This window comes from Heterodontus francisci, chromosome 6, assembly GCF_036365525.1.
Source record: "Heterodontus francisci isolate sHetFra1 chromosome 6, sHetFra1.hap1, whole genome shotgun sequence".
NCBI classification, from domain to species: domain Eukaryota; kingdom Metazoa; phylum Chordata; class Chondrichthyes; order Heterodontiformes; family Heterodontidae; genus Heterodontus; species Heterodontus francisci.
Window position 1 is genome coordinate 152,645,257 of NC_090376.1, and position 21,040 is coordinate 152,666,296.

Below are 21,040 nucleotides of genomic sequence, written 5' to 3' on the forward strand. Positions count from 1 at the left end.
CATGCTGCATATATGTATACATGATTGTGTGGCCGATTGTTGGTACATGCAAATAAGATAAAGGGCTTTACTTGGGTCAGATTCTTACATTGTTAAGCAGTGAGTTAAAGTTCATCAGCAGCTTGCAAGTTGTTCCATACTTTAAGCTTTCAATTTCTCATTTATCTCTCTGTTCTGTTTTTCTACCATTGGTTCTTTGTACCTTCTTTGTACCTCACTGACTAGTTGCTCTGATTAAATGTAGAGTTGTGAAAGTCTCTTGAAAGACATTTTATCTTGTTTATAACTGGAAAGGTTTGTGATTACAAGATCATTGACACGATTAAATTATCACATCAATGTCCCTATATTTACTGAAAATCTATTCACATCTCTACTTAACTAAAATTTAAGATATCTAAATGAGTCTTTGATGCGTTAGTTTTTGGGGCAGCTGCAACAAAATCTTTCTCAATGACCAACTTGACTGTGTTTTGGAACAGGGTTCCTTGGAACAGAAGTTTGTGAAAATTGCCTATTGAGGCATTAAAATGGCTTTAAAGTTTAGTGACTGAATTTGACAGATGAATTTATATGGGTTCTGAATAGGTTCTAGTTATCAAGCAGTGATTAATTGGGAAACCACTTACCAAGCATAGCACTTGTCTGAATTATTCCTTGTTGTAATTTTTGCGTCACGAAGTATTCCTCACACTGGGTGCTTTATTTAATGCATTAGTATAATGAACACACTAAGCTACTGTTATTTAATGGAGTGTTTTCTTCCCCTGGCTAAGAAGTCTGATCCACTGGTTTGAATTAACTGCAGAAAATGCTTCAAAAAAAATTTCATTAAGAATTGCTTCCTGATTTTTGGCTGCATTGATGTGCGAAAGTTCAGGACAGAAGCTCAATTCTTGGCCCTAGAGGAAGGGAAAAGATGCAGTGAAATCCATCGCTAAGCTCCTGTCATGAGCTTCCTTAAGCTCAGTGGCATTGAGTAGAGGCCCAGTGACAGGTCTTCCACTCACATTTCCACTGCAATCATGTGTGACTTGAAGAATCCAGGACAGAAGGGGAAGAGAAATAACTCGAATAAGAAGGATTTGTATCTCAAAACATATATCTATATTACCTTAAACAGCTCTACTCACCTTTGCCTGCCTCAATGTCAGAAACAAATATCAGGCCTTTTGCAGATGAGTGCAGAGTATCCAACTCATCCATTTTAAATAAAAGCAAAATACTGTGGATGCTGGAAATCTGAAATAAAAACAAGAAATGCTGGAATCACTCAGCAGGTCTGGCAGCATCTGTGGGAAGAGAAGCAGAGTTAACGTTTCGGGTCAGTGACCCTTCTTCGGAACTGGCAAATATGAGAAAAGTCACAGATTATAAACAAGTGAGGTGGGGGTGGGGCAAGAGATAACAAAGGAGAAGGTGCAGATTGGACCAGGCCACATAGCTGACCAAAAGGTCACGGAGCAAAGGCAAACAATATGTTAATGGTGTGTTGAAAGACAAAGCATTAGTACAGATTAGGTGTAAATACACTGAATATTGAACAGCAGCAAGTGCAAACCTGAAAAAAAACCTGAAAAAAACAGTGGGTAAGCAAACTGAACAAACTAAGATGAAATGAAATAAATGCAAAAAAAGATTGTAAAAATTGTAAAAAAGAATGTTAAAAAAAAGGAAGAAAAAATAACTAAAAATGAAAGTAAAATGGGGGGCTGTCATGCTCTGAAATTATTGAACTCAATGTTCAGTCCGGCAGGCTGTAGTGTACCTAATCGGTAGATGAGATGCTGTTCCTCGAGCTTGCGTTGATGTTCACTGGAACACTGCAGCAATCCCAGGACAGAGATGTGAGCATGAGAGCAGGGGGGAGTGTTGAAATGGCAAGCAACCAGAAGCTCAGGGTCCTGCTTGCGGACTGAGCGGAGATGTTCCGCAAAGCGGTCACCCAGTCTGCGCTTGGTCTCCCCAATGTAGAGGAGACCACACTGTGAGCAGCGAATACAGTATACTACATTGAAAGAAGTACAAGTAAATCGCTGCTTCACCTGAAAGGAGTGTTTGGGGCCTGGGATAGTGAGGAGAGAGGAGGTAAATGGGCAGGTATTACACCTCCTGTGATTGCAGGGGAAGGTGCCCTGGGACGGGGACGAGGTGGTGGGGGTAATGGAGGAGTGGACCAGGGTGTCGCGGAGGGAACGATCCCTTCGGAATGCTGACAGGGGAAGGGAGGGGAAGATGCGACTGGTAGTGGCATCACGCTGGAGGTGGCGAAAATGGCGGAGGATGATCCTTTGGATATGGAGGCTGGTGGGATGAAAAGTGAGGACAAGGTGAACCCTGTCATGGTTCTGGGAGGGAGGGGAAGGGGTGAGGGTAGAGGTGCGGGGAATGGGTTCGGACACGGTTGAGGGCCCTGTCAACCACAGTGGGGGGAAATCCTCGGTTGAGGAAAAAGGAGGTCATATCAGAAGCACCGTCATGGAAGGTAGCATCATCAGAGCAGATGCGTCGCAGACAGAGAAACTGGGAGAATGGAATGGAGTCCTTACAGGAGGTAGGGTGTGAAGAAGTGTAGTCGAGATAGCTGTGGGAGTCGGTGGGCTTATAATGGATATTGGTAGACAACCTATCCCCAGAGATGGAGACAGAGAAGTCGAGGAAGGGAAGGGAAGTGTCAGAGATGGACCATGTAAAGGTGAGAGAAGGGTGGAAATTGGAAGCAAAGTTGATAAAGTTTTCTAGTTCGGGGCGGGAGCAGGAAACGGCACCAATACAGTCATCAATGTACCGGAAAAAGAGTTGGGGGAGGGGGCCTGAGTAGGACTGGAACTAAGAATGCTCGACATATCCCACAAAAAGACAGGCATAACTAGGACCCATGCGGGTACCCATAGCAACACCTTTTACTTGAAGGAAGTGCGTGGAGTTGAAGGAGAAGTTGTTCAATGTGAGAACAAGTTCAGCCAGGCGGAGGAGGGTGGTGGTGGATGGGGACTGGTTGGGCCTCTGTTCCAGGAAGAAGCGGTGAGCCCTCAAACCATCCTGGTGGGGGATGGAGGTGTAGAGCGATTGGACGTCCATAGTGAAGAGGAGGCGGTTGGGACCAGGAAACTGGAAATTGTCAAAATGACGTAGGGCGTCAGAAGAGTCACGGATGTAGGTGGGAAGAGACTGGACCAGCGGAGAAAAGATAGAGTCTAGATAGGAAGAAATAAGTTCAGTTGGGCAGGAGCAGGCTGACACAATGGGTCTGCCGGGACAGTCCTGTTTGTGGATTTTGGGAAGGAGGTAGAAGCGGGCTGTCCGGGGTTGTGGGACTATGAGGTTGGAAGCCGTAGAGGGAAGATCTCCAGAGGAGATGAGGTCAGTGACAGTCCTTTGGACGGTGGCTTGATGTTCGGTGGTGGGGTCATGGTCCAGAGGGAGGTAGGAAGAGGTGTCTGTGAGTTGGCGTTGAGCTTCTACAAGGCACCACCCTTGTCTGCAGGTTTGATGACCATGTCGGGGTTAGACCTGAGAGAACGGAGTGCCTCAAGTTCAGAGGGGGACAGGTTAGAGTGAGTGAGGGGGGCAGAGAAATTGAGACGACCAATGTTCGCCGACAGTTTTCATCTATTTTAAATATATCTATTCAAAACTTCCTTAAATAGCCTAATCAGTTCAGTTGCACATTGCATCTATTTTAGATGGATTGTTTTTTCTTAAAAAAGGAAATAGTAGTGACACCAGCAAACAGCTGGGAAATGACTGTCTTTATACTTTTGCTGACAGCTTAGTTGTGGATGTAAAGCCAAGTATCTAGTGGTCCTGCAGTGATGGTCAGTCACCTGTCAGTCCTGTAGTTGGTAAAAATGCCCAGCTCATCACTCACTTTTAGAATCTAAAGTTTCTAAGGATGCTGCTCATGGAACTTCAGAGAATTCAAATTTTGAGCTTTCAATCCAGAATCGAAAGTCAGCATTTTATCTGAAGACTTGCTGGAACTTATGACAAGATCTATTTCTGTGTACTCCAACAATGAGCACACGTCAAATCATTTATTTTTTGTGAATTCTTAATGAAAAATGAAGCTGGTCACTGAATCTGACTCATTGACCAGATTACCTGAGATTTTGCTTCAGAAACAGTAGTTGGGTGAACTCAGATCAGCAATTTGAAACAATTCTATTTGTTTACTTATTGCAGGTTTTTCAAGGATGTGGCCAGCCTAAGCCAATGCAAGCTGGGCGTTTGACACGCTCCATTTCAGATAATTTTAACCGAAGGTTCAGGCCCTACAGCCCTGAGGAGCGTCCAACGACAGCAGCTGGCACGAGCTTGGACAGACTGGTGAGTATTCAGAGGCCTGTACTGACTGCTTTGTCTGTATATGTCTGCATCAGGTGAATCGAGCATATTATTAATATATCTCTCCCAAAATGTACTTACCAACAGACCTGTGAAATTAATCCAATTTTTAAAGATGTAAAAAATAAATTATCAAAATTGACAAAATATAAGGGGTAATTTTCATGCCGCTGCCATTCTTTTTGAAACTATAAAGTTGTGGTAGTAGAACCAAAATAGCATGGCTGGTTGAAGTGCTGAGTTACTGCTTGGCTTGTGCTTGTTCCAATTCCCAGTTGGAACACAATCGAGTTGGCTGGAGCTCCTACTGGAAAATGGCAAAAGTCTTGTGAAGATGCAACAGTCAAGGGCAAGTGATGTCGTCATTTTCATCTCTGCATCCCAGATTATTGCTAACTTTTGCTTCTTCCCAACTGTTCTCCTGTTGGTAGAAGTCAGAAAGTGGCCAGTTTGAGAATCAATTAAAGGGATCCTCAGCTACAGTCAAGGAAAACTGGATGCAGTTTTGGCACATATTTTTTATGACAGTCACTTGTGGATTTTGAAAATTAAAGATTTCCCCTCAAAACTGGCACTTCCATTCACTCCTGATGTTTCCATCCATCCAATTTAAGGTGCTGCAGGTGCTTAAAAATCAGTCAACCTATAAGGAGCATGTTTTGTGCTGGCATTTCATTAAATTAAAGTAAATGTGTTTCAGCCACAAAGAAAATGGCACGGGCCCCACACAAACTCCTTCCCTTGGTAACAGAGACATGGATGAGGGTTTCAGCAGCGGATGAGCTGAGGCATGGGAGGAGTTGGGCGATGTTACACTGGTAGAAATATGCAGTCTTAGTGATGGTGCAGATATTTGATCAGATGCTCATCTTGGGGTCAAATATGACACCAAAGTTGCGAAGAGTCTGGTTTAGTCTCAGATAGTTGACAGGGAGAGGGATGCAGTCAGTGGCTAGGGAACGGAGTTTGTCGCAGGACCAAAGACAATGGTTTCGGTCTTCCCAAAATTGAATTGGAAGAAATTTCTGCTCATCCAATACTGTATGTTGGACAAACAGTCTGATAGTTTAATGACAGTGAGGGGTCGAGAGAGGTGGTGGTGAGATAGACCTGGGTTGTCAGCATACATGTGAAAACTAGTGCTGCATTGTCGGATGATGTTGTTGAGGGGCAGCATGTAGATGGGAAATAGGAGGGGGTCAAGGATAGATCCTTAGGGGACTCCAGAGATAACGATGCGGGGATGGGAAGAAAAGCCATTGCAGCTGATTCTCTGGCTATGATTAGATAGAGAGGAATGGAACCAGGTGAGTGCAGTCCTACCCAGCTAGATGACCATGAAGAGGCTTTACATACAAATGTGCAAATTAGGAGCAGCAGTAGGCCACTCAGTCCCTCAAGCCTGCTGCCCCATTCAGTAAGATTATGGCTGATCTGATTGTAACCTCGACTCAACCTTCCCACCTACCCCTGATAATCATTCACCCCCTTGCTTGGGGCAGCACAGTGGCGCAGTGGTTAGCACCGCAGCCTCACAGCTCCAGCGACCCGGGTTCAGTTCTGGGTACTGCCTTTGCAGAGTTTGTAAGTTCTCCCTGTGACTGTGTGGATTTCCACTGGGTGCTTTGGTTTCCTCCCACAGCCAAAGACTTGCAGGTTGGTAGGTAAATTGGCCATTGTAAATTGCCCCAAGTGTAGGTAGGAGAATGGTGGGGATGTGGTAGGGAATATGGGATTAATGAAGGATTAGTATAAATGGGTGGTTGTTGGTTGGCACAGACTTGGTGGGCCAAAGGGCCTGTTTCAGTGCTGTATCTCTAAATGAATAAGAATCTATCTACCCCTGCCTGAAAAATATTTAAAGACTCTGCTTCCACTGCCTTTTGAGGAACAGAGTGCCAAAGAGTCACAAAAAATTTCTCCTCATTTCTGTCTTAAATGGGTGACCCCTTATTTTTGAATAGTGATCCCTAGTTCTAGATTCCGCCACAAGGGGAAACATCCTTTCCACATCCACCCTGTCAAGATCCCTCAGAATCTTTTATGTTTCAATCAAGTTGCCTCTTACTCTTCTAAACTCCAGCGGATACAAGCCTAGCCTGTCCAACCTTTCCTCATAAGATAACCTGCCCATTCCAAGTATTAGTCTAGTAAACCTTCTCTGAACTGCTTCCAATGCATTTACATCCTTCCTTAAAGAAGGAGACCAATACTGTACACAGTACGTTAACACAGGCATTAACCCATTCATTTTAATTCAGCTAATACCACTGTTAAAATAACAGAGAGAGGAACGTGATGTAAATGCATTAAACCTGTCCCATATTAACACCAATGTATTAATCAAATTGGCAGCTGAAAGAGTCAGTCACTGTGACAGTTTAGTTGCCAGATATGATATGCACGACCTGGTACTTGGTATCTACGGTTGACTTTTGTTTAAGAATTATCTAATCTAATTTGATAATAAGCTCATAGCTGTACTGCAGGAACCATATACCACATTTTATGGGCTCATGAGGACTATTTTGTGATGTTACTGTGGGAAAATCCAGTGAGATCTTGAAACATTAAAAGGATTCTTGATTAAATGGGTAAGAAAATCATTAACTGCATTGTTTTCTGACAATAAACTGGGGATAATCTTTTGATAAATTTGAAGTGATTACATGTTGATTGTTAGTGCTTCAGCAGATACCCTTAGTGAATTCAGTAATTTATTATAAATTGCTTGGGCTTGGTACCATGGTTTATCCAAGCGCATGAATGACGTTATTGCCTCATAAGCACTCTTGAGAATTCATAATTCATATGTTAAGTCTTGGCAAAAATAGGACATATTTTCTTGCATTTTATGATATAATATTCATTATGCAGAAAAGTTGCTTTTTTACTATTTAGTCACATTACCATTCACCCTTAACCAATCGGATGCACCAAGATATGTTGAAACTGCCATTTTAGGTCCTGTGTTGACGGGAACCGTTATGGATGCCTGCGTTGAACTATGGAATTTCTCCCCAACCTGTTACTCTGTTATAAGTTGATTCATTACTGCAGGTTTGGACACCATCTAAAGTCAGTGTAAAGCTCCTTTTCTAAGAAAACTTTGGATGGCAGGATTGTCAGCCAATGTGGCTCCTTCATTTACTCAACAGCACAAGTGACAACTGCTGGCATATAATACGACCTAAAATAAGAGATTGAGCAAACACTGATGCAACTGAAGTAAGCTACAACATGTCGGGTTAGCAGGGAAGAGGACTGGGAGGACTGTCCATAAGTTATTCTATATTCCAAAGCAACTGCTTGGAAGTGCATAAAGTATTAGAACCAGGATATCCATGCCACTCTGTCGGGTAATCCAGGTAATTACAGGCCGGTGAGCCTTACGTCAGTGGTAGGGAAATTATTGGAGAGGATTCTTCGGAACAAGATTTACTCCCATTTGGAAACAAATGAACTTGTTCGCGCGAGGCAGCATGGTTTTGTGAAGCGGAGGTCGTGTCTCACTAACTTGATCGGGTTTTTTGAGGAGGTGAAGAAGATGATTGATGAAGGAAGGGCAGTGGATGTTGTCTACATGGACTTCAATAAAGCCTTTGACAAGGTCCCAAGGTCCCTCATGGCAGACTTGTACAAAAGGTGAAGTCACATGGGATCAGAGGTGAGCTGGCAAGATGGATACAGAACTGCCTCGGTCATAGAAGACAGGGTAGCAGTGGAAGGGTGCTTTTCTGAATGGAGGGCTGTGATGAGTGGTGTTCCGCAGGAATCAGTGCTGGGACCTTTGCTGTTTGTAGTATATATAAATGATTTGGAGGAAAATGTAGCTGGTCTGATTAGTAAGTTTACAGACGACACAAAGGTTGGTGGAGTTGCGGATAGTGATGAGGATTGTCAGAGGATACAGCAAGATATAGATCGGTTGGAGACTTGGGCGCAAAAATGGCAGATGGAGTTTAATCCGGACAAATGTGAGGTAATGCATTTTGGAAGATCTAATACAGGTGGGAAGTACACAGTAAGGGGCAGAACCCTTAGGAGTATTGACAGGCAGAGAGATCTGGGCATACAGGTCCACAGATCATTGAAAGTGGCAACGCAGGTGGATAAGGTAGTCAAGAAGGCATACGGCATGCTTGCCTTCATCGGTCGGGGCGTAGATTATAAAAATTGGCAAGTCATGCTGCAGCTGTACAGAACCTTAGTTAGGCCACACTTGGAATATAGCGTACAATTCTGGATGCCACACTACCAGAAGGATGTGGAGGCTTTGGAGAGGGTACAGAAGAGGTTTACCAGGATGTTGCCTGGTCTGGAGGGTATTATCCATGAGGAGAGGTTGGATAAACTCGGATTGTTTTCACGAACGACGGAGGTGAAGGGGTGACCTGATAGAGGTTTACAAAGTTATGAGTGGCATAGACAGAGTGGATAGTCAGAAGCTTTTTCCCAGGGTGGAAGAGTCAGTTACTAGGGGACATAGGTTTAAGGTGAGAGGGGCAAAGTTTAGAGAGGTTGTGCAAGGCAAGTTCTTTACACAAAGGGTGGTGAGTGCCTGGAACTTGCTGCCGGGGGAGGTGGTGGAAGCAGGTGTAATAGCGACGTTTAAGAGGCATCTTGACAAATACATGAATAGGATGAGAATAGAGGGATACGGTCCCCAGAAGTGCAGAAGATTTTAGTTTAGACAGGCATCAAGATCGGCGCAGGCTTGGAGGGCCGAATGGCCTGTTCCTGTGCTGTACTGTTCTTTGTTCTTTGCTCTTTGAAATAGTCACTGCTTCCCCAGAGCCATGTAGTTGAAATTCAGAACTCATGTAAGGAATCATGGTACTTCCCACCACTCTGTAACCCTGCATATTCTTACTGCAGTGACCACCATCAGTCACTCCTCGCTGGCAAATGTCCAGCATGTCGGGGCCAACCCGGTTTCAGTGGCACATACAAACTAGGAGCGGAAATAGGCAACTCGGCCCCTCGAGCCTGCTCCTCCATTCAACAAGATCATGGCTGATCTGATTGTCACCTCATCTCCACTTTCCCGCCTCCCCCAATAACCTTTCTGCCCCCTTGCTTATCAAGAAACTATCTACTTCTGCCTCAAAAATATTGAAAGACTCTGCTTCCACCGCCTTTTGAGGCTGAGAGTTCCAAAGACTCATGACCCTCTGAGAGAAAAAAATTCTCCTCATCTCTGTCTTAAATAGGTGACCCCTTATTTTTAAATTGTGACCCCTAGTTCTTGATTCTCCCACAAGAGGAAACATCCTTTCCACATCCACCTTGTCAAGATCCCTCAGAATCTTGTATGTTTCAATCAAGTTGCCTCATACTCTTCTAAACTCCAGCGGTTACAAGCCTAGCCTGTCCAACCTTTCCTCATAAGACAACCCACCCATTCTAGGTATTAGTCTAGTAAACCTTCTCTGAACTGCTTCCAGCGCATTTACATCCTTCCTTTTATAAGGAGACCAATAAATGTACACAGTACTCCAGATGTGGTCTCACCAGTGCCCTGTATAACTGAAGCATAACCTCCCTACCTTTGTATTCACTTCCCCTCGCAAAACTTGATAACATTCTATTAGCTTTTCTAATTACTTGCTGTACCTGTATACTAACCTTTTGTGATTCATGCACTAGGACACTCCGATCCCTCTGCATCTCAGAGCTCTGCAATTTCTCACCATTTAGATAATATGCTTGTTTTTTATTCTTCCTGCCAAAATGAACTATTTCACATTTTCACATTATAGTCCATTTTCCAGATTTTTGCCCACTCATTTAACCTATCTATATCCTTTTGTAGCCTCCTTATTTCCTCTTCACAACTTACTTTCCTACCTATCTTTGGATCATCAGCAAATTTAGCAACCATACCTTCGGTCCCTTCATCCCAAGTCATTTATATAAATTGTAAAAGAGTTAAGGTCCCAGCACTGATCCCTGTGGCACACCACTCATTACATCTTGCCAACCAAAAAATGACCCATTTATGCCTACTCTCTGTTTCCTTTTAATTAGCCAATCTTCTATTCATGCCAAAATGTTACCTCCTACACCATGAGCTTTTATTTTCCGCAATAACCTTTGATGTGGCACCTTATCAAGTGCCTTCTGGAAATCTAAATACAGTAGATCCACCGGTTCCCCTTTATCCACAGCACATGTTACTTCTTCAAAGAACTCCAATAAATTGGTTAAACTTAATTTCCCTTTCACAAAACCATGTTGACTCTGCCTGATTACCTTGATTTTTTCTAAGTACTTTATAACTTCTTTAATAATATCTTCTAACATTTTCCCTTTGACAGATGTTAAGTTAATTGGCCTGTAGTTTCCAGCTTTCTGTCTCCCTTTTTGAGTAAAGGAGTTACATTGGCTATTTTCCAATCTAATGGAACCTTCCCCGAATTGAGGGAATTTTGGAAAATTAAAACCAACGCATCAACTATCTCATTAGCCACTTCTTTTAAGACCCTAGGATGAAGTTCCTCAGGTCCCCGGGACTTGTCAGCCTGCAGCTCCAACAATTTGCCCAGTAGCACTTCCCTGGTGATTGCAATTTTCTTGAGTGCCTCCCTCCCTTCCATTTCCTGATTTACAGCTATTTCTGAGATGTTACTTGTGTCCTCTATGGTGAAGACCGATGCAAAATACCTGTTCAATTCATCTGCCTTCTCCTTATTTTCCCTTATTAATTCCCCAGATTCACTTTCTTTATGACCAAAGCTCACTTTGTTAACTTCTCTTTTTAAAATATCTGTAGAAACCCTTAATATCTGCTTTTATATTTCTCGCCAGCTTTATTTTGTACTCTAATTTTTCCCTCCTTATTAATCTTTTAGTCATTCTTTGCTGCTTTTTATATTATGTCCAGTCTTCTGACCTGCCACCCATCTTTGTGCAATTATTTGCTTTTTCTTTAAGTTTGATACAATCTTTAACTATTTTAGTTAACCACGGATGGTGGGTCCTCCCCTTGGAATTTTTATTTCTTGTTGGAATTTATCTATTCTGTGTATTCTGAAATATCCCCTTAAATGTCTACCACTGCTTCTCTATTGACCTATCTCTTAACCTCCTTTGCCAGTTCACTTTTGCTAGCTCTGTTTTCATGCCCTCATAATTGCCCTTATTTAAGTTTAAAATACTAGTCTTAGACCCACTCTTCTCTCCCTCAAATTGAACGTAAAATTCAATCATATTATGAATGCTGCTGCCTAGGGGAGCCTTCATTATGAGGTCCAATCTCATTGCACAATACCAGGTCTAGTATAGCCTGCTCTCTGGTTGGCTCCAGAACATGCTGTTCTAAGAAACTATCCTAAAAACATTCTATGAACTCCTTATCTAGGCTACCTTTGCCCATCTGATTTTTCCAGTCTTCTGTAGATTAAAATTCCCCATGATTATCACAGTACCTTTCTGACAAGCACCCATTATTTATTCCTTTATACCCCATGCTACCGTGTGGTTACTGTTAGGGGTCCAGTACACCACTTGTCACAAGTGACTTCTTGCCTTTATCATTTCTCATCTCGACCCAAACCGCTTCTACATCCTGGTTTGCAGAACTTGGGTCATCCCTCTCTATTGTTCTAATGCCATCATTAATTAACAGAACCACCCTTCCACCTTTTCCTAGCTTCCTATCCTTCCTAAATGTTATGTACCCTTCAAAATTCAGGTCCCAATCTATGTTATCTTGCAGCCATCACTCTCACAAGTGACTTCTGTTATGGCTATCAGATCATACTTATTTATTTCTATTTGTGTTATCAGTTCATCTGTTTTGTTTCGAATGCTATGTGCATTCAGATAAAGAGCCTTTAGTTTTGTCCTTTTATTATTTTTGTAACGTCTAGCCTTGTCTGCTGATTTACTCTTGGATTTGTATTCACTGTCCCTTCGTGTCACGGTCTGTTTATCTTTTCCCATATTAATACCTTTCTCTCTTGCCTTGTCTCTAAGCTTTGATTTACCACATCTTCCCAAATTTGATCCCTTGCCCCCACTATTTTGTTTAAAATCCTCTCTACTTCCCTAGTTAGGTGGCTAACTAGAACACTGGTCCCAGCACAGTTCAGGTGTAGACCATCTCAATGGTACAACCCCTACTTTCCCCAGTACTGGTGCCAGTGCCCCACGAATCGGAGCCCACTTCTACTACACCAGTCTCTAAGCCACGCATTCATTTCTCTTATCTTATTTGCCCTACTCCAATTTGCAAGTAGCTCAGGTAATAAACTAGAGATTATTACCTTTGAGGTTCTGCTTCTTAATTTGGTGCCTAGCTCCTCATACTGACTATGCAGAACCTCTTTCCTTGTTCTGCCTATGTCGTTGGTACCTACATGGACCACGACGACTGGATCCTTCCCCTCCCACTGTAAGTTCCTCTCCAGCCCTGAGCAGATGTCCTGAACCCTGGCACTGGGCAGGCAACACAGCCTTCTGGACTCTTGCTCTTTGCTGTAGACAACAGTGTCAATCCCCCTCATTTTACTGTTGCCTACTACCATTACTTTCCTTTCTGCTCCCCCCACTTGAATGGCTTCCTGTACCATGGTGCCATGGTTAGTAAAGGCCTGCTACCCGACCTGAACCCAATTGGGTTCAGGTCGGGTCGGACAGGTTGCACTTCCAGGTCCAGCATTCGGGCTCGGGTCGGACGCGCTCTATCACAGTAAGTGGCTCCAATGTTAATTTAATTTTTGGACTAGAAAGCTGGTTTTATTACAGTTATTTTAAGCTTGTGCAGATCAGCAAGAAAGTAAAAAACGGAAGGTAGGTTAACTGATGGTCGGGTTGGGTCAGGTCGGGTGCGGGATAAAATGGAAGGACTTGAGCCAGGTCCGGCTTGGGTCGGATGTGGTTCTGTTGGACTCGGGTTGGCTTTTTTTTGCAGACCTGACCTGGCCTTTAATGGCCAGTCTGCTCATCCACACTACAGCCCCGGCTCTTGTCCATACAAGCTGCTGAGGCTCCTCCACTCCCACCTTCTCAATCCCCTTACCTGCCTGACTCGCAATCACACCCGCCTGCCCCTGACCACTGAACAAATGCCACGTGGTCCTTCTGCACAAATAATGCCATTAGTTCCCAATTTTATAGTCCAGTAGGAGGAAAGAAAGCTTTCAGATGTTCCCAGATATGGGAAGGGACTAGCCATGGAGGGACAGTCCAATTATCTGTCAATCGTTGTTACACCTATTTTCAGCTGTGAGTGGGTTTGTGGTATAATTTAGGTAAAACCATAGATCTGAGTGACTGGTTCTGGTGCTGACTGGGCAGTTATTGGGTTTAGTTGTGAGATTGGCAGAGAGCAAACAGGTCTATTTTTGTGGGATCCAAACACCTGCATGTATAATTCTTAAGGAACTTGTAAGTGCAAATATTTATGATAATGTTTAAGTAGTCTATTGTAATTAAAGTTGCTGCTGACTCATTGCAGGAATGTGTATTCCATTTTAATGTTGCTCTGTAATTAATTTGAAATAACTATTTTACTGTTTTTCTGAGTGTTTTGCAGAGTTCATGTCTTCAAATATTTAATTTCTGTGATTCATATGCCACTGAATATTTATTTCCTGTTTGTCAGGCTGACTCTGGGCTGGATTTTAATATGCTTGAGCACATGTGTTTCGAAGTGGGTGGAGGGTTAAAACCAGCCCTCCGATTTCTGCGTTTTACTGCAGCACATTAGGCTGTGTGTGAGCATCCCCCTCAGGAGAGGCAGGTTGCCACTTAATGTGTGTTAATCACTCAATTAGAGCAATATTGACATTGATTTTCAACGTTAACTTTGGGGCCACGGGTTTTCCGGGCTTCCTGGAACTCATGAGTGAAAACAATGCGAGCACGCAGTGGGAATTGAGGGACTGGAGTCATGTCAGGGAAATATGCTCGTACGTATTCAGTACTTACTGCTGCTTTCTCACCTGCCTTTGGGAAAGAGTTTCTTCATGGTATCTGTGCTGAGGGGTTACTTTACACACTTTGGAGATTTTTTCAACATTTTGGAGGTGTCATCTACACTTTGGAAGTTTGGAAATCTGATCTGCACAATGGAGCTCTGATCTATCAGATCAGCGTGGGTGCCACTTACACTACCTTAGATTGGCAGTCAGATGATGACCAGTGACAGCAGTAGTGACTTCAGCATCAACAGAAATACCAACTGTAGCACCAGCAATGTCCCACTGCTCACAGCCTGTAGCTCCACAGGAGAGAGGGGTTCAGAAGAGAGGCACAGCTTGCAGGAGGCCATCCCCAGCACACTGGGTCTACAGGTACAGGATAAGCTTCCTCAACATGTCTGAGCACCAGTCTCAGGGGGTTCAGGGTGTTGTGTGAAATGATAACAGACATTTATGGCAAGCTGGAACAAGACCTGCTTGGGATCCTTCCAGGGCTCTGCCAGAGGCTGCCAATTATGTCAATTTTACCTGCAATGATGCCAGTCAGAAGGAGTGGATGCTCATGTTTGGGGCCTTGGCTGGCTTCCCACTGGTGCAGGGCATCATCAACTGCACACATATGCCAATTAAGGCACCTCCAGATCACTCCATTAGTGTGCAGTTGATGTACAACCACAAAAAGAACTTTTTGCAGGTGTGCATAAGATTCCTGGACAGCTGCCATGATGCATGTGTCCTGGTGCAATGCATCCTTCCAAATGTCCGCACCTGGAAGAAGAGTTACCCGCTGGCTGCTCAGAGACAAGGAATACCCACGTAAAATGTGGCTGATGCCACCTCTCAAAAACCCAAGGAATGAGGCTCAGGGACGATACAATGAACACTATATGTCCACCAGGCGAACAAGCCTGCTTAAGATGCAGTTCAGGTGCCTGAACAGATCTGGAGTCACCCCTCAAGATGCACCAGCAGGGGTTTCAAAATTGGTCACAGTGTGCTGCGCTCTGTGCAATATTGCGCAGAAGCGAGGTTTGAACTGCAGGAAGGACAAGATGCAGAGCACAGAGCCTCTTCAGAGAATTCGGAGGAAGAGGGTGAGGAGGAGGAAGACGGGGAGGTGGAAGGTGATGCAAGTGATGCAGCATCAATGGCGCACATTGCAACCCAGAATGCCTGGGGTGGCCTGATTATTGCCAGGTTCACTAGGTGCATCTATCTCACAGCCACATCCAAAACCCCTTTTGCAGCCCCCCCTCCTCCCCCCACTCCCATGCTACTAGCACAAAGCAGTCTTGCAAAAAACCAAAGATCCCTTTCACAGCCCCTCATTGGTTGCTGTCAATTCATTTCTTCCCATTTATGATCAAACAACTGAAAATGCAATTAGCTACCCAGCAACGGAGTCAGGGCCAGTTGGGAAAGTGGTGTAAAAGAATAATATTTATCTGTTTCAAAGACACAACAAAAACTTAATAATTTAACAATGTATAACACACCCATGTGCATACCCGTGCAACTACAGATCTTTACTGTTCCTTTTCCTAACACTTCTACTTGGTGCAACCCCTGTGGCTTCAGCAGAGGTAGAGGCAGACTGTTTAGATCCCTGCTCTGACTGCTGAGTTACTCTTAGAACATAACATAAGAAATTGGAGCAGGAGTGGACCATATTGTCTCTCGAGCCTGCTCCGCCATTGAGTACAATCATGGCTGATCTTCTGTCTCAAATCCTTCACACTCACCATATCCCTTGATTCCCCAGGAGACCAAAAATCTGTCTCTCTCAGGCTTGAATATACTCATGATGGAGCATCCACAACCCTTTGGGGTAGACAATTCCAAAGATTAACAACTATGTGAGTGAAGAAATTTCTCCTCATCTCGGTCCTAAATGGTCAACACCTTCTCCTGAGACTGTGCCCCCGTGTTCTAGATTTGCTGTACTGCCTGCAATGCAAGCATATCCTTTCTTTAATATAGAGACTAAAACTGTACACAGTACGCCAGGTGTCGTCTCACCAAAGCCCTATACAACTGTAACAAGACATCCTTGTTCTGGTACTCCAATCCCCTAGCAATAAAGGTGAACATGCCATTTGCCCTCCTAATTCCTTGCTGTACCTTCATGCTAGCTTTCTTTGGTTCCTTGTATGAATACACCCAAGTCTCTCTGGACATCAACATTTAAAAGTTTCACACCTTTTAAAAAATATTTTGTTTTTCTATTCTTACTACCAAAGTGAATGACCTCATACTTCTTCACATTATACTCCATCTGCCATCATGTTGCCCACTCACTTAACCTGTCTATATCGCTTTGCAGCCTCTTCGTGTCCTCCTCACAGCTTACATTCACATTTAGCTTGATATCATCAGCAAACTTGGATAAATTACTCTTGGTCTCTTTGTCTGAGTCATTAACATAGATTGTAAATAGCTGAGGTCCCACCAGCACTGATCCTTGCAGCACTCCACTAGTAACAGCCTGCCAGCTTGAAAACCTCCATTTATCCCTACTGTCTGCTTCCTATCCATTAATAATCCTCCATCCACGTTAGTATATTGTCCCCAACTCCATGAGTCCTATCTTAACATTGTGGCACCTAATCAAATCCTTTTGGAAATCCAAGTATACTACATCTGCTGGTTCCCTTTTATGTACCCTACTAGTTACATCCTTAAAAAACTCTAATAAATTTTCAAACACAATTTCCCTTTCGTAAAATCATGTTGACTCTGTCTGATCATTCTATGATTTTCTAAGTACATTGTTAAGACTTCGTAATAATAGATTCCAGCATTTTCCCAATGACTGAACAGTCCCTGTGGATTGGAAGATAGCAAATGTAACCCTGCTATATAAGAAAAGAGGGAGGGAACCAGTGAACTATAAGCCAGTTAGCCTAACATCAGGAGTAACGAAAATGCTCGAATCTGTAGGGACCTGATAAGAGGGCACTCAGAAAATCATAATATGATTGGGCAGAGTCAACACAAATATATGAAAGGGAAACTGTTTTTGACAAATCTGTTGAGTTTTTTGAGTTTGTAACTAGATGAGTGGATGAGGGGGAACCAGTGGATGTAGTGTTTTTGGATTTTCAAAAGGCATTCGATAAGGGACTGCACGAGAGATTATTACACAGAATCAGGCTCATGGGATTGGGGCTAATATATTAGCATAGATTTAGAATTGGTTAACTGACAGAAAACAAGAGTAGGAATAAATGTGTCACTTTCGGGTTGGCATTCTGTAACTCGTGGGGTAGCACAAGGATCAGAGCTTGGGCCTCAGCTATTTACAATCTATATCAATGACTTGGAGGAGGGGACCAAGTGTAAAGAATCCAAGTTTGCTGACAATACAAAGTTAGGTGGGAAAGTAAACTGTGAGGAGGACACAAGGAGGGTGGTTAAGTGAGTGAGCAAAAACATGTCAGATGGAATATAATGTGAAGAAATATGAAGGTATCCACTTTGGTTGGAAAAATTGAACTACTAGATTTTTTTACAATAATGTGAGACTGGGAAATGTTGGTATTCAGAGGAACCTGGGAGTCCTTATACATGAATCACGGAAACTTAACATGCAGGTACAACAAATAGTTAGGAAAGCAAATGATAGCCTTTATTACCAAGGGATTGAAGTGTAAGAATAAAGAAGTCCTACTACAATTCTGTAAGGTCTTGTTGAGACCACACATGTATATAGAGTTGTTCTCCTTACCTAACAAAGGATGTGCTTGCCATAGAGGGAGTGAAACCAAGGTTCACTAGACTGATTCCTGGGTTGAGGGGGTTGTCCTGTGAGGAGAGATTGAAAAGATTAGGCCCATATTCCCTATAAGTTAGAAGAATGAGAGCTGATCTCATTGAAACATGTAAAATTCTTAAGGGACTTGACAGGGTAGATGCTGGGAGGATGTGTTCACTGGCTGGGGAGTCTAGAACTAGAGGTCACATCCTTGGAATAAAGGGTGAGCCATTTAGGACTGAGATGAGGAGAAATTTCTTCACTTAAAGGATTGTCAATGTTTGGAATTCTCTGCCCCAGAGAGCTGTTGATGCTCATTTGTTGCGTGTATTCAAGTCAAAGATTGATCGACTTTTGGATACTCAGTGAATCAAAGGATATGGGAATAGTTTGGGAAGGTGTAGCTGAGATAGAAGATCAGCCACGACCTTATTGAATAACAGGCAGGCTTGAAGGGCCATGTGATTGGCAACTGCTGGTTCCCTGGTTTCAAAGCATAGTCAGATGAAGTAGTACGCTCTCGGAAGCGCAGTGAAAGTAAATATACTGTAAGCAGTGAGATTTCATAACAGAGTGGAAAAAACAGAGATCTTCCTGGCAAATAGCAACCTGGGGCCGAATGGTCTGTTTCTATGCTGGAAAAACTTTGTAATTGGAGATGGCTATAAAATGCTAATTTTATTCAGGATTTTACTTATGGCAAAGAAATGATATCACATTTGTACAAGGCATTGGTCAGGTCACAGTAAATGTATTGCATGCAGTACCAGACACATAGAAGGGGAAAAATATTCAAGTCATGTAAAAGCTACAGTGAATATTCACAAGAATACAAGAGGTTATAGTTATGAAGAAAGGCTTAAAAATTGTTGCTGTTTGCACTGGAACAGAAAGGATTACAGGGAATCTAATAGAGGTGCTCAAACTTCTGAAAATTTTTGAGGGGGTAAATAACAACAACTTATATTTATATAATGCCTTTAATGTAATAAAACGTCTCAAGCTGCTTCACAGGAGCATTATAAAACAAAATAGGACACCGAGCCACATATTACTCAGATGAATAAAAGCTTGATCAAAGAGAAAGGTTTTAAGGAGTGTTTTAAAGGAGGAAAGCAAGGTAGAGGTAGAGATTTGTAGGGAGAGAATTCCGAAGCCTAGGGCCTAGGCATGGCCATCAATGGTGGAGCGATTAAAATTGGGAATGCTCAAGAGGCCAGAATTAGAGGAGCACAGTTATCTCAGAGGGTTGTGGAGCTGGCGGAGATTTCAGAGTTAGGGAGGGATGCGGCCAAGGAGGGATTTGAAAACAAGGATGAGAATTTTAAAATTAAGATGTTGTTTAACGGGGAGCCAGTGTAGGTCAACAAGCATATGTGTGATAGGTGAATGGGACTTGGTGCGAGTTAATTCATGGGCAGCAGAATTTTGGAAGGCTCAAGTTTTCAGAGGGTAGAATATGGGAGACCAGCCAGTCGTGCATTGGAATAGTCAAGTCGAGAGGTAACTAATGCACAAATGAAGGTTTCAGCAGCAGATGAGCTGAGACAGGGACAAAGTTAGGCAATAACGGTGCAGATATTTGGTCAGAAACTCAACTTGGGGTCATATGTGACACCAAGGTTGCGTACAGACTGGCTTAGTCTCAGACTGTTGCCAGCAAAGGGCTGGAATTGGTAGCTAAGGAATAGAGTTTAGAACAGGGACTAAAAATGATGGCTTCAGTCTTCACTATATTTAATGGGAGGAAGTTTTTGCTCAGCCAGTACTGGAGGTTGCTTAAGCAGTGGAGGAGTTGAAAGACGTAGTGGTGAGATAGAGTTGGATAGCGTCAGTGTATATGTGAAAACTAATGCTGAGCTTTTGGATGATGATGCTGAGGGGCAACATGTCGATGAGAAATAGGAGGGGACCAAGGATAAATCCCTGGGGGACACCAGAGGTAATGGTGCGGGTGCAGCAAGTGAAACCATTGCAAGGGATCCTTTAGCTATGATTAGATAGTTAAGAATGGAACCAGGTGAGAGCAGTCCCACCCAGCTGGATGACAGTGGAGAGGTGTTGGTGGAGGATGGTGTGGTAAACCGTGTCAAAGGCTGCAGACAGGATGAGAAGGATGAGGAGGGAAAGTTTACCTTTTTTCACCGTCATGGAGGATGTCATTTGTGATTTGGGTAAGAGCTATTTCAGTACTGTGGCAGGGGCAGAAACCTGATTGGAGGGATTTGAACATGGAGTTCTGGGAAAGATGGGAAGAGATTTGGGGGGGCGACAACTCATTTGAGAACTTTGGAGAGGAAAGGGAGGTTGAAAATGGGATGGTAATTTGCAAGGACAATGGGGTCAAGGTTTAGTTTTTTTGAGCAGTCGGGCGATGACGACAGATCTAAAGGAGAGAGAGGCAACACCTGAAGAGAGAGAATCGTTAGCAATCTTAACTAACTAGGAGGGGAACTTGGGTGATCAGCAGTTCAGTGGGAAGCGATCGAGGGAGCAGGCGGTGGGTCTCATGGACAAGATGAGCTCAAAGAAGGCATGAGGGATAATATTGAAAGATTGTTCCAATGGTTGGCAAATCTGTAACAAAGAGATATAGACTCAGAATTATCACTACGGGAACAAAGGAGGGAATTAAAGTAATTTTTTCACAACAGAGATCATGGAATTCTCTACCTCAAATGACTATTGAGGCAAAGATTGTAACACCATTTCAAATGGAGTTGGCAAAGTATTTGAAAGGAAAGAATATAAATGGATACAGAAACAGGGCATGAAAATGGAATTGGAACTTATGAACATATGAAAATAGTGGAAACTATCCCAGCTAGCCTGTTCCACATAATTGTGTTGCCAAGTGCATCACAATAGAAACACCATCCAGAGAGGTGAAAACCTGAGCCAATTAGGGTAAAAATCTGGAATCGAAACTAGCCCAGGATACCTATTTCTTGTATGAAGTGATCTGTGCCCCAGCCAGAAACAGGTCTTTTGAATGAATGCAGAGAATCAA

General features: G+C 43.2%; 1 protein-coding gene across 3 annotated transcripts in view; it reads left to right on the forward strand.

The window, feature by feature from the left end:
• The window catches only part of LOC137371553 (glypican-6-like), a 1,268,051-nt gene that overhangs the window by 1,155,041 nt on the left and 91,970 nt on the right, over positions 1 to 21,040 (forward strand). For all 3 annotated transcript variants that reach the window (XM_068034367.1, XM_068034368.1, XM_068034369.1), the window contains one exon: positions 4,186 to 4,329. In XM_068034367.1, coding sequence (XP_067890468.1) covers positions 4,186 to 4,329 — 144 coding nt within the window. The remainder of the gene's footprint in view (positions 1 to 4,185; positions 4,330 to 21,040) is intronic.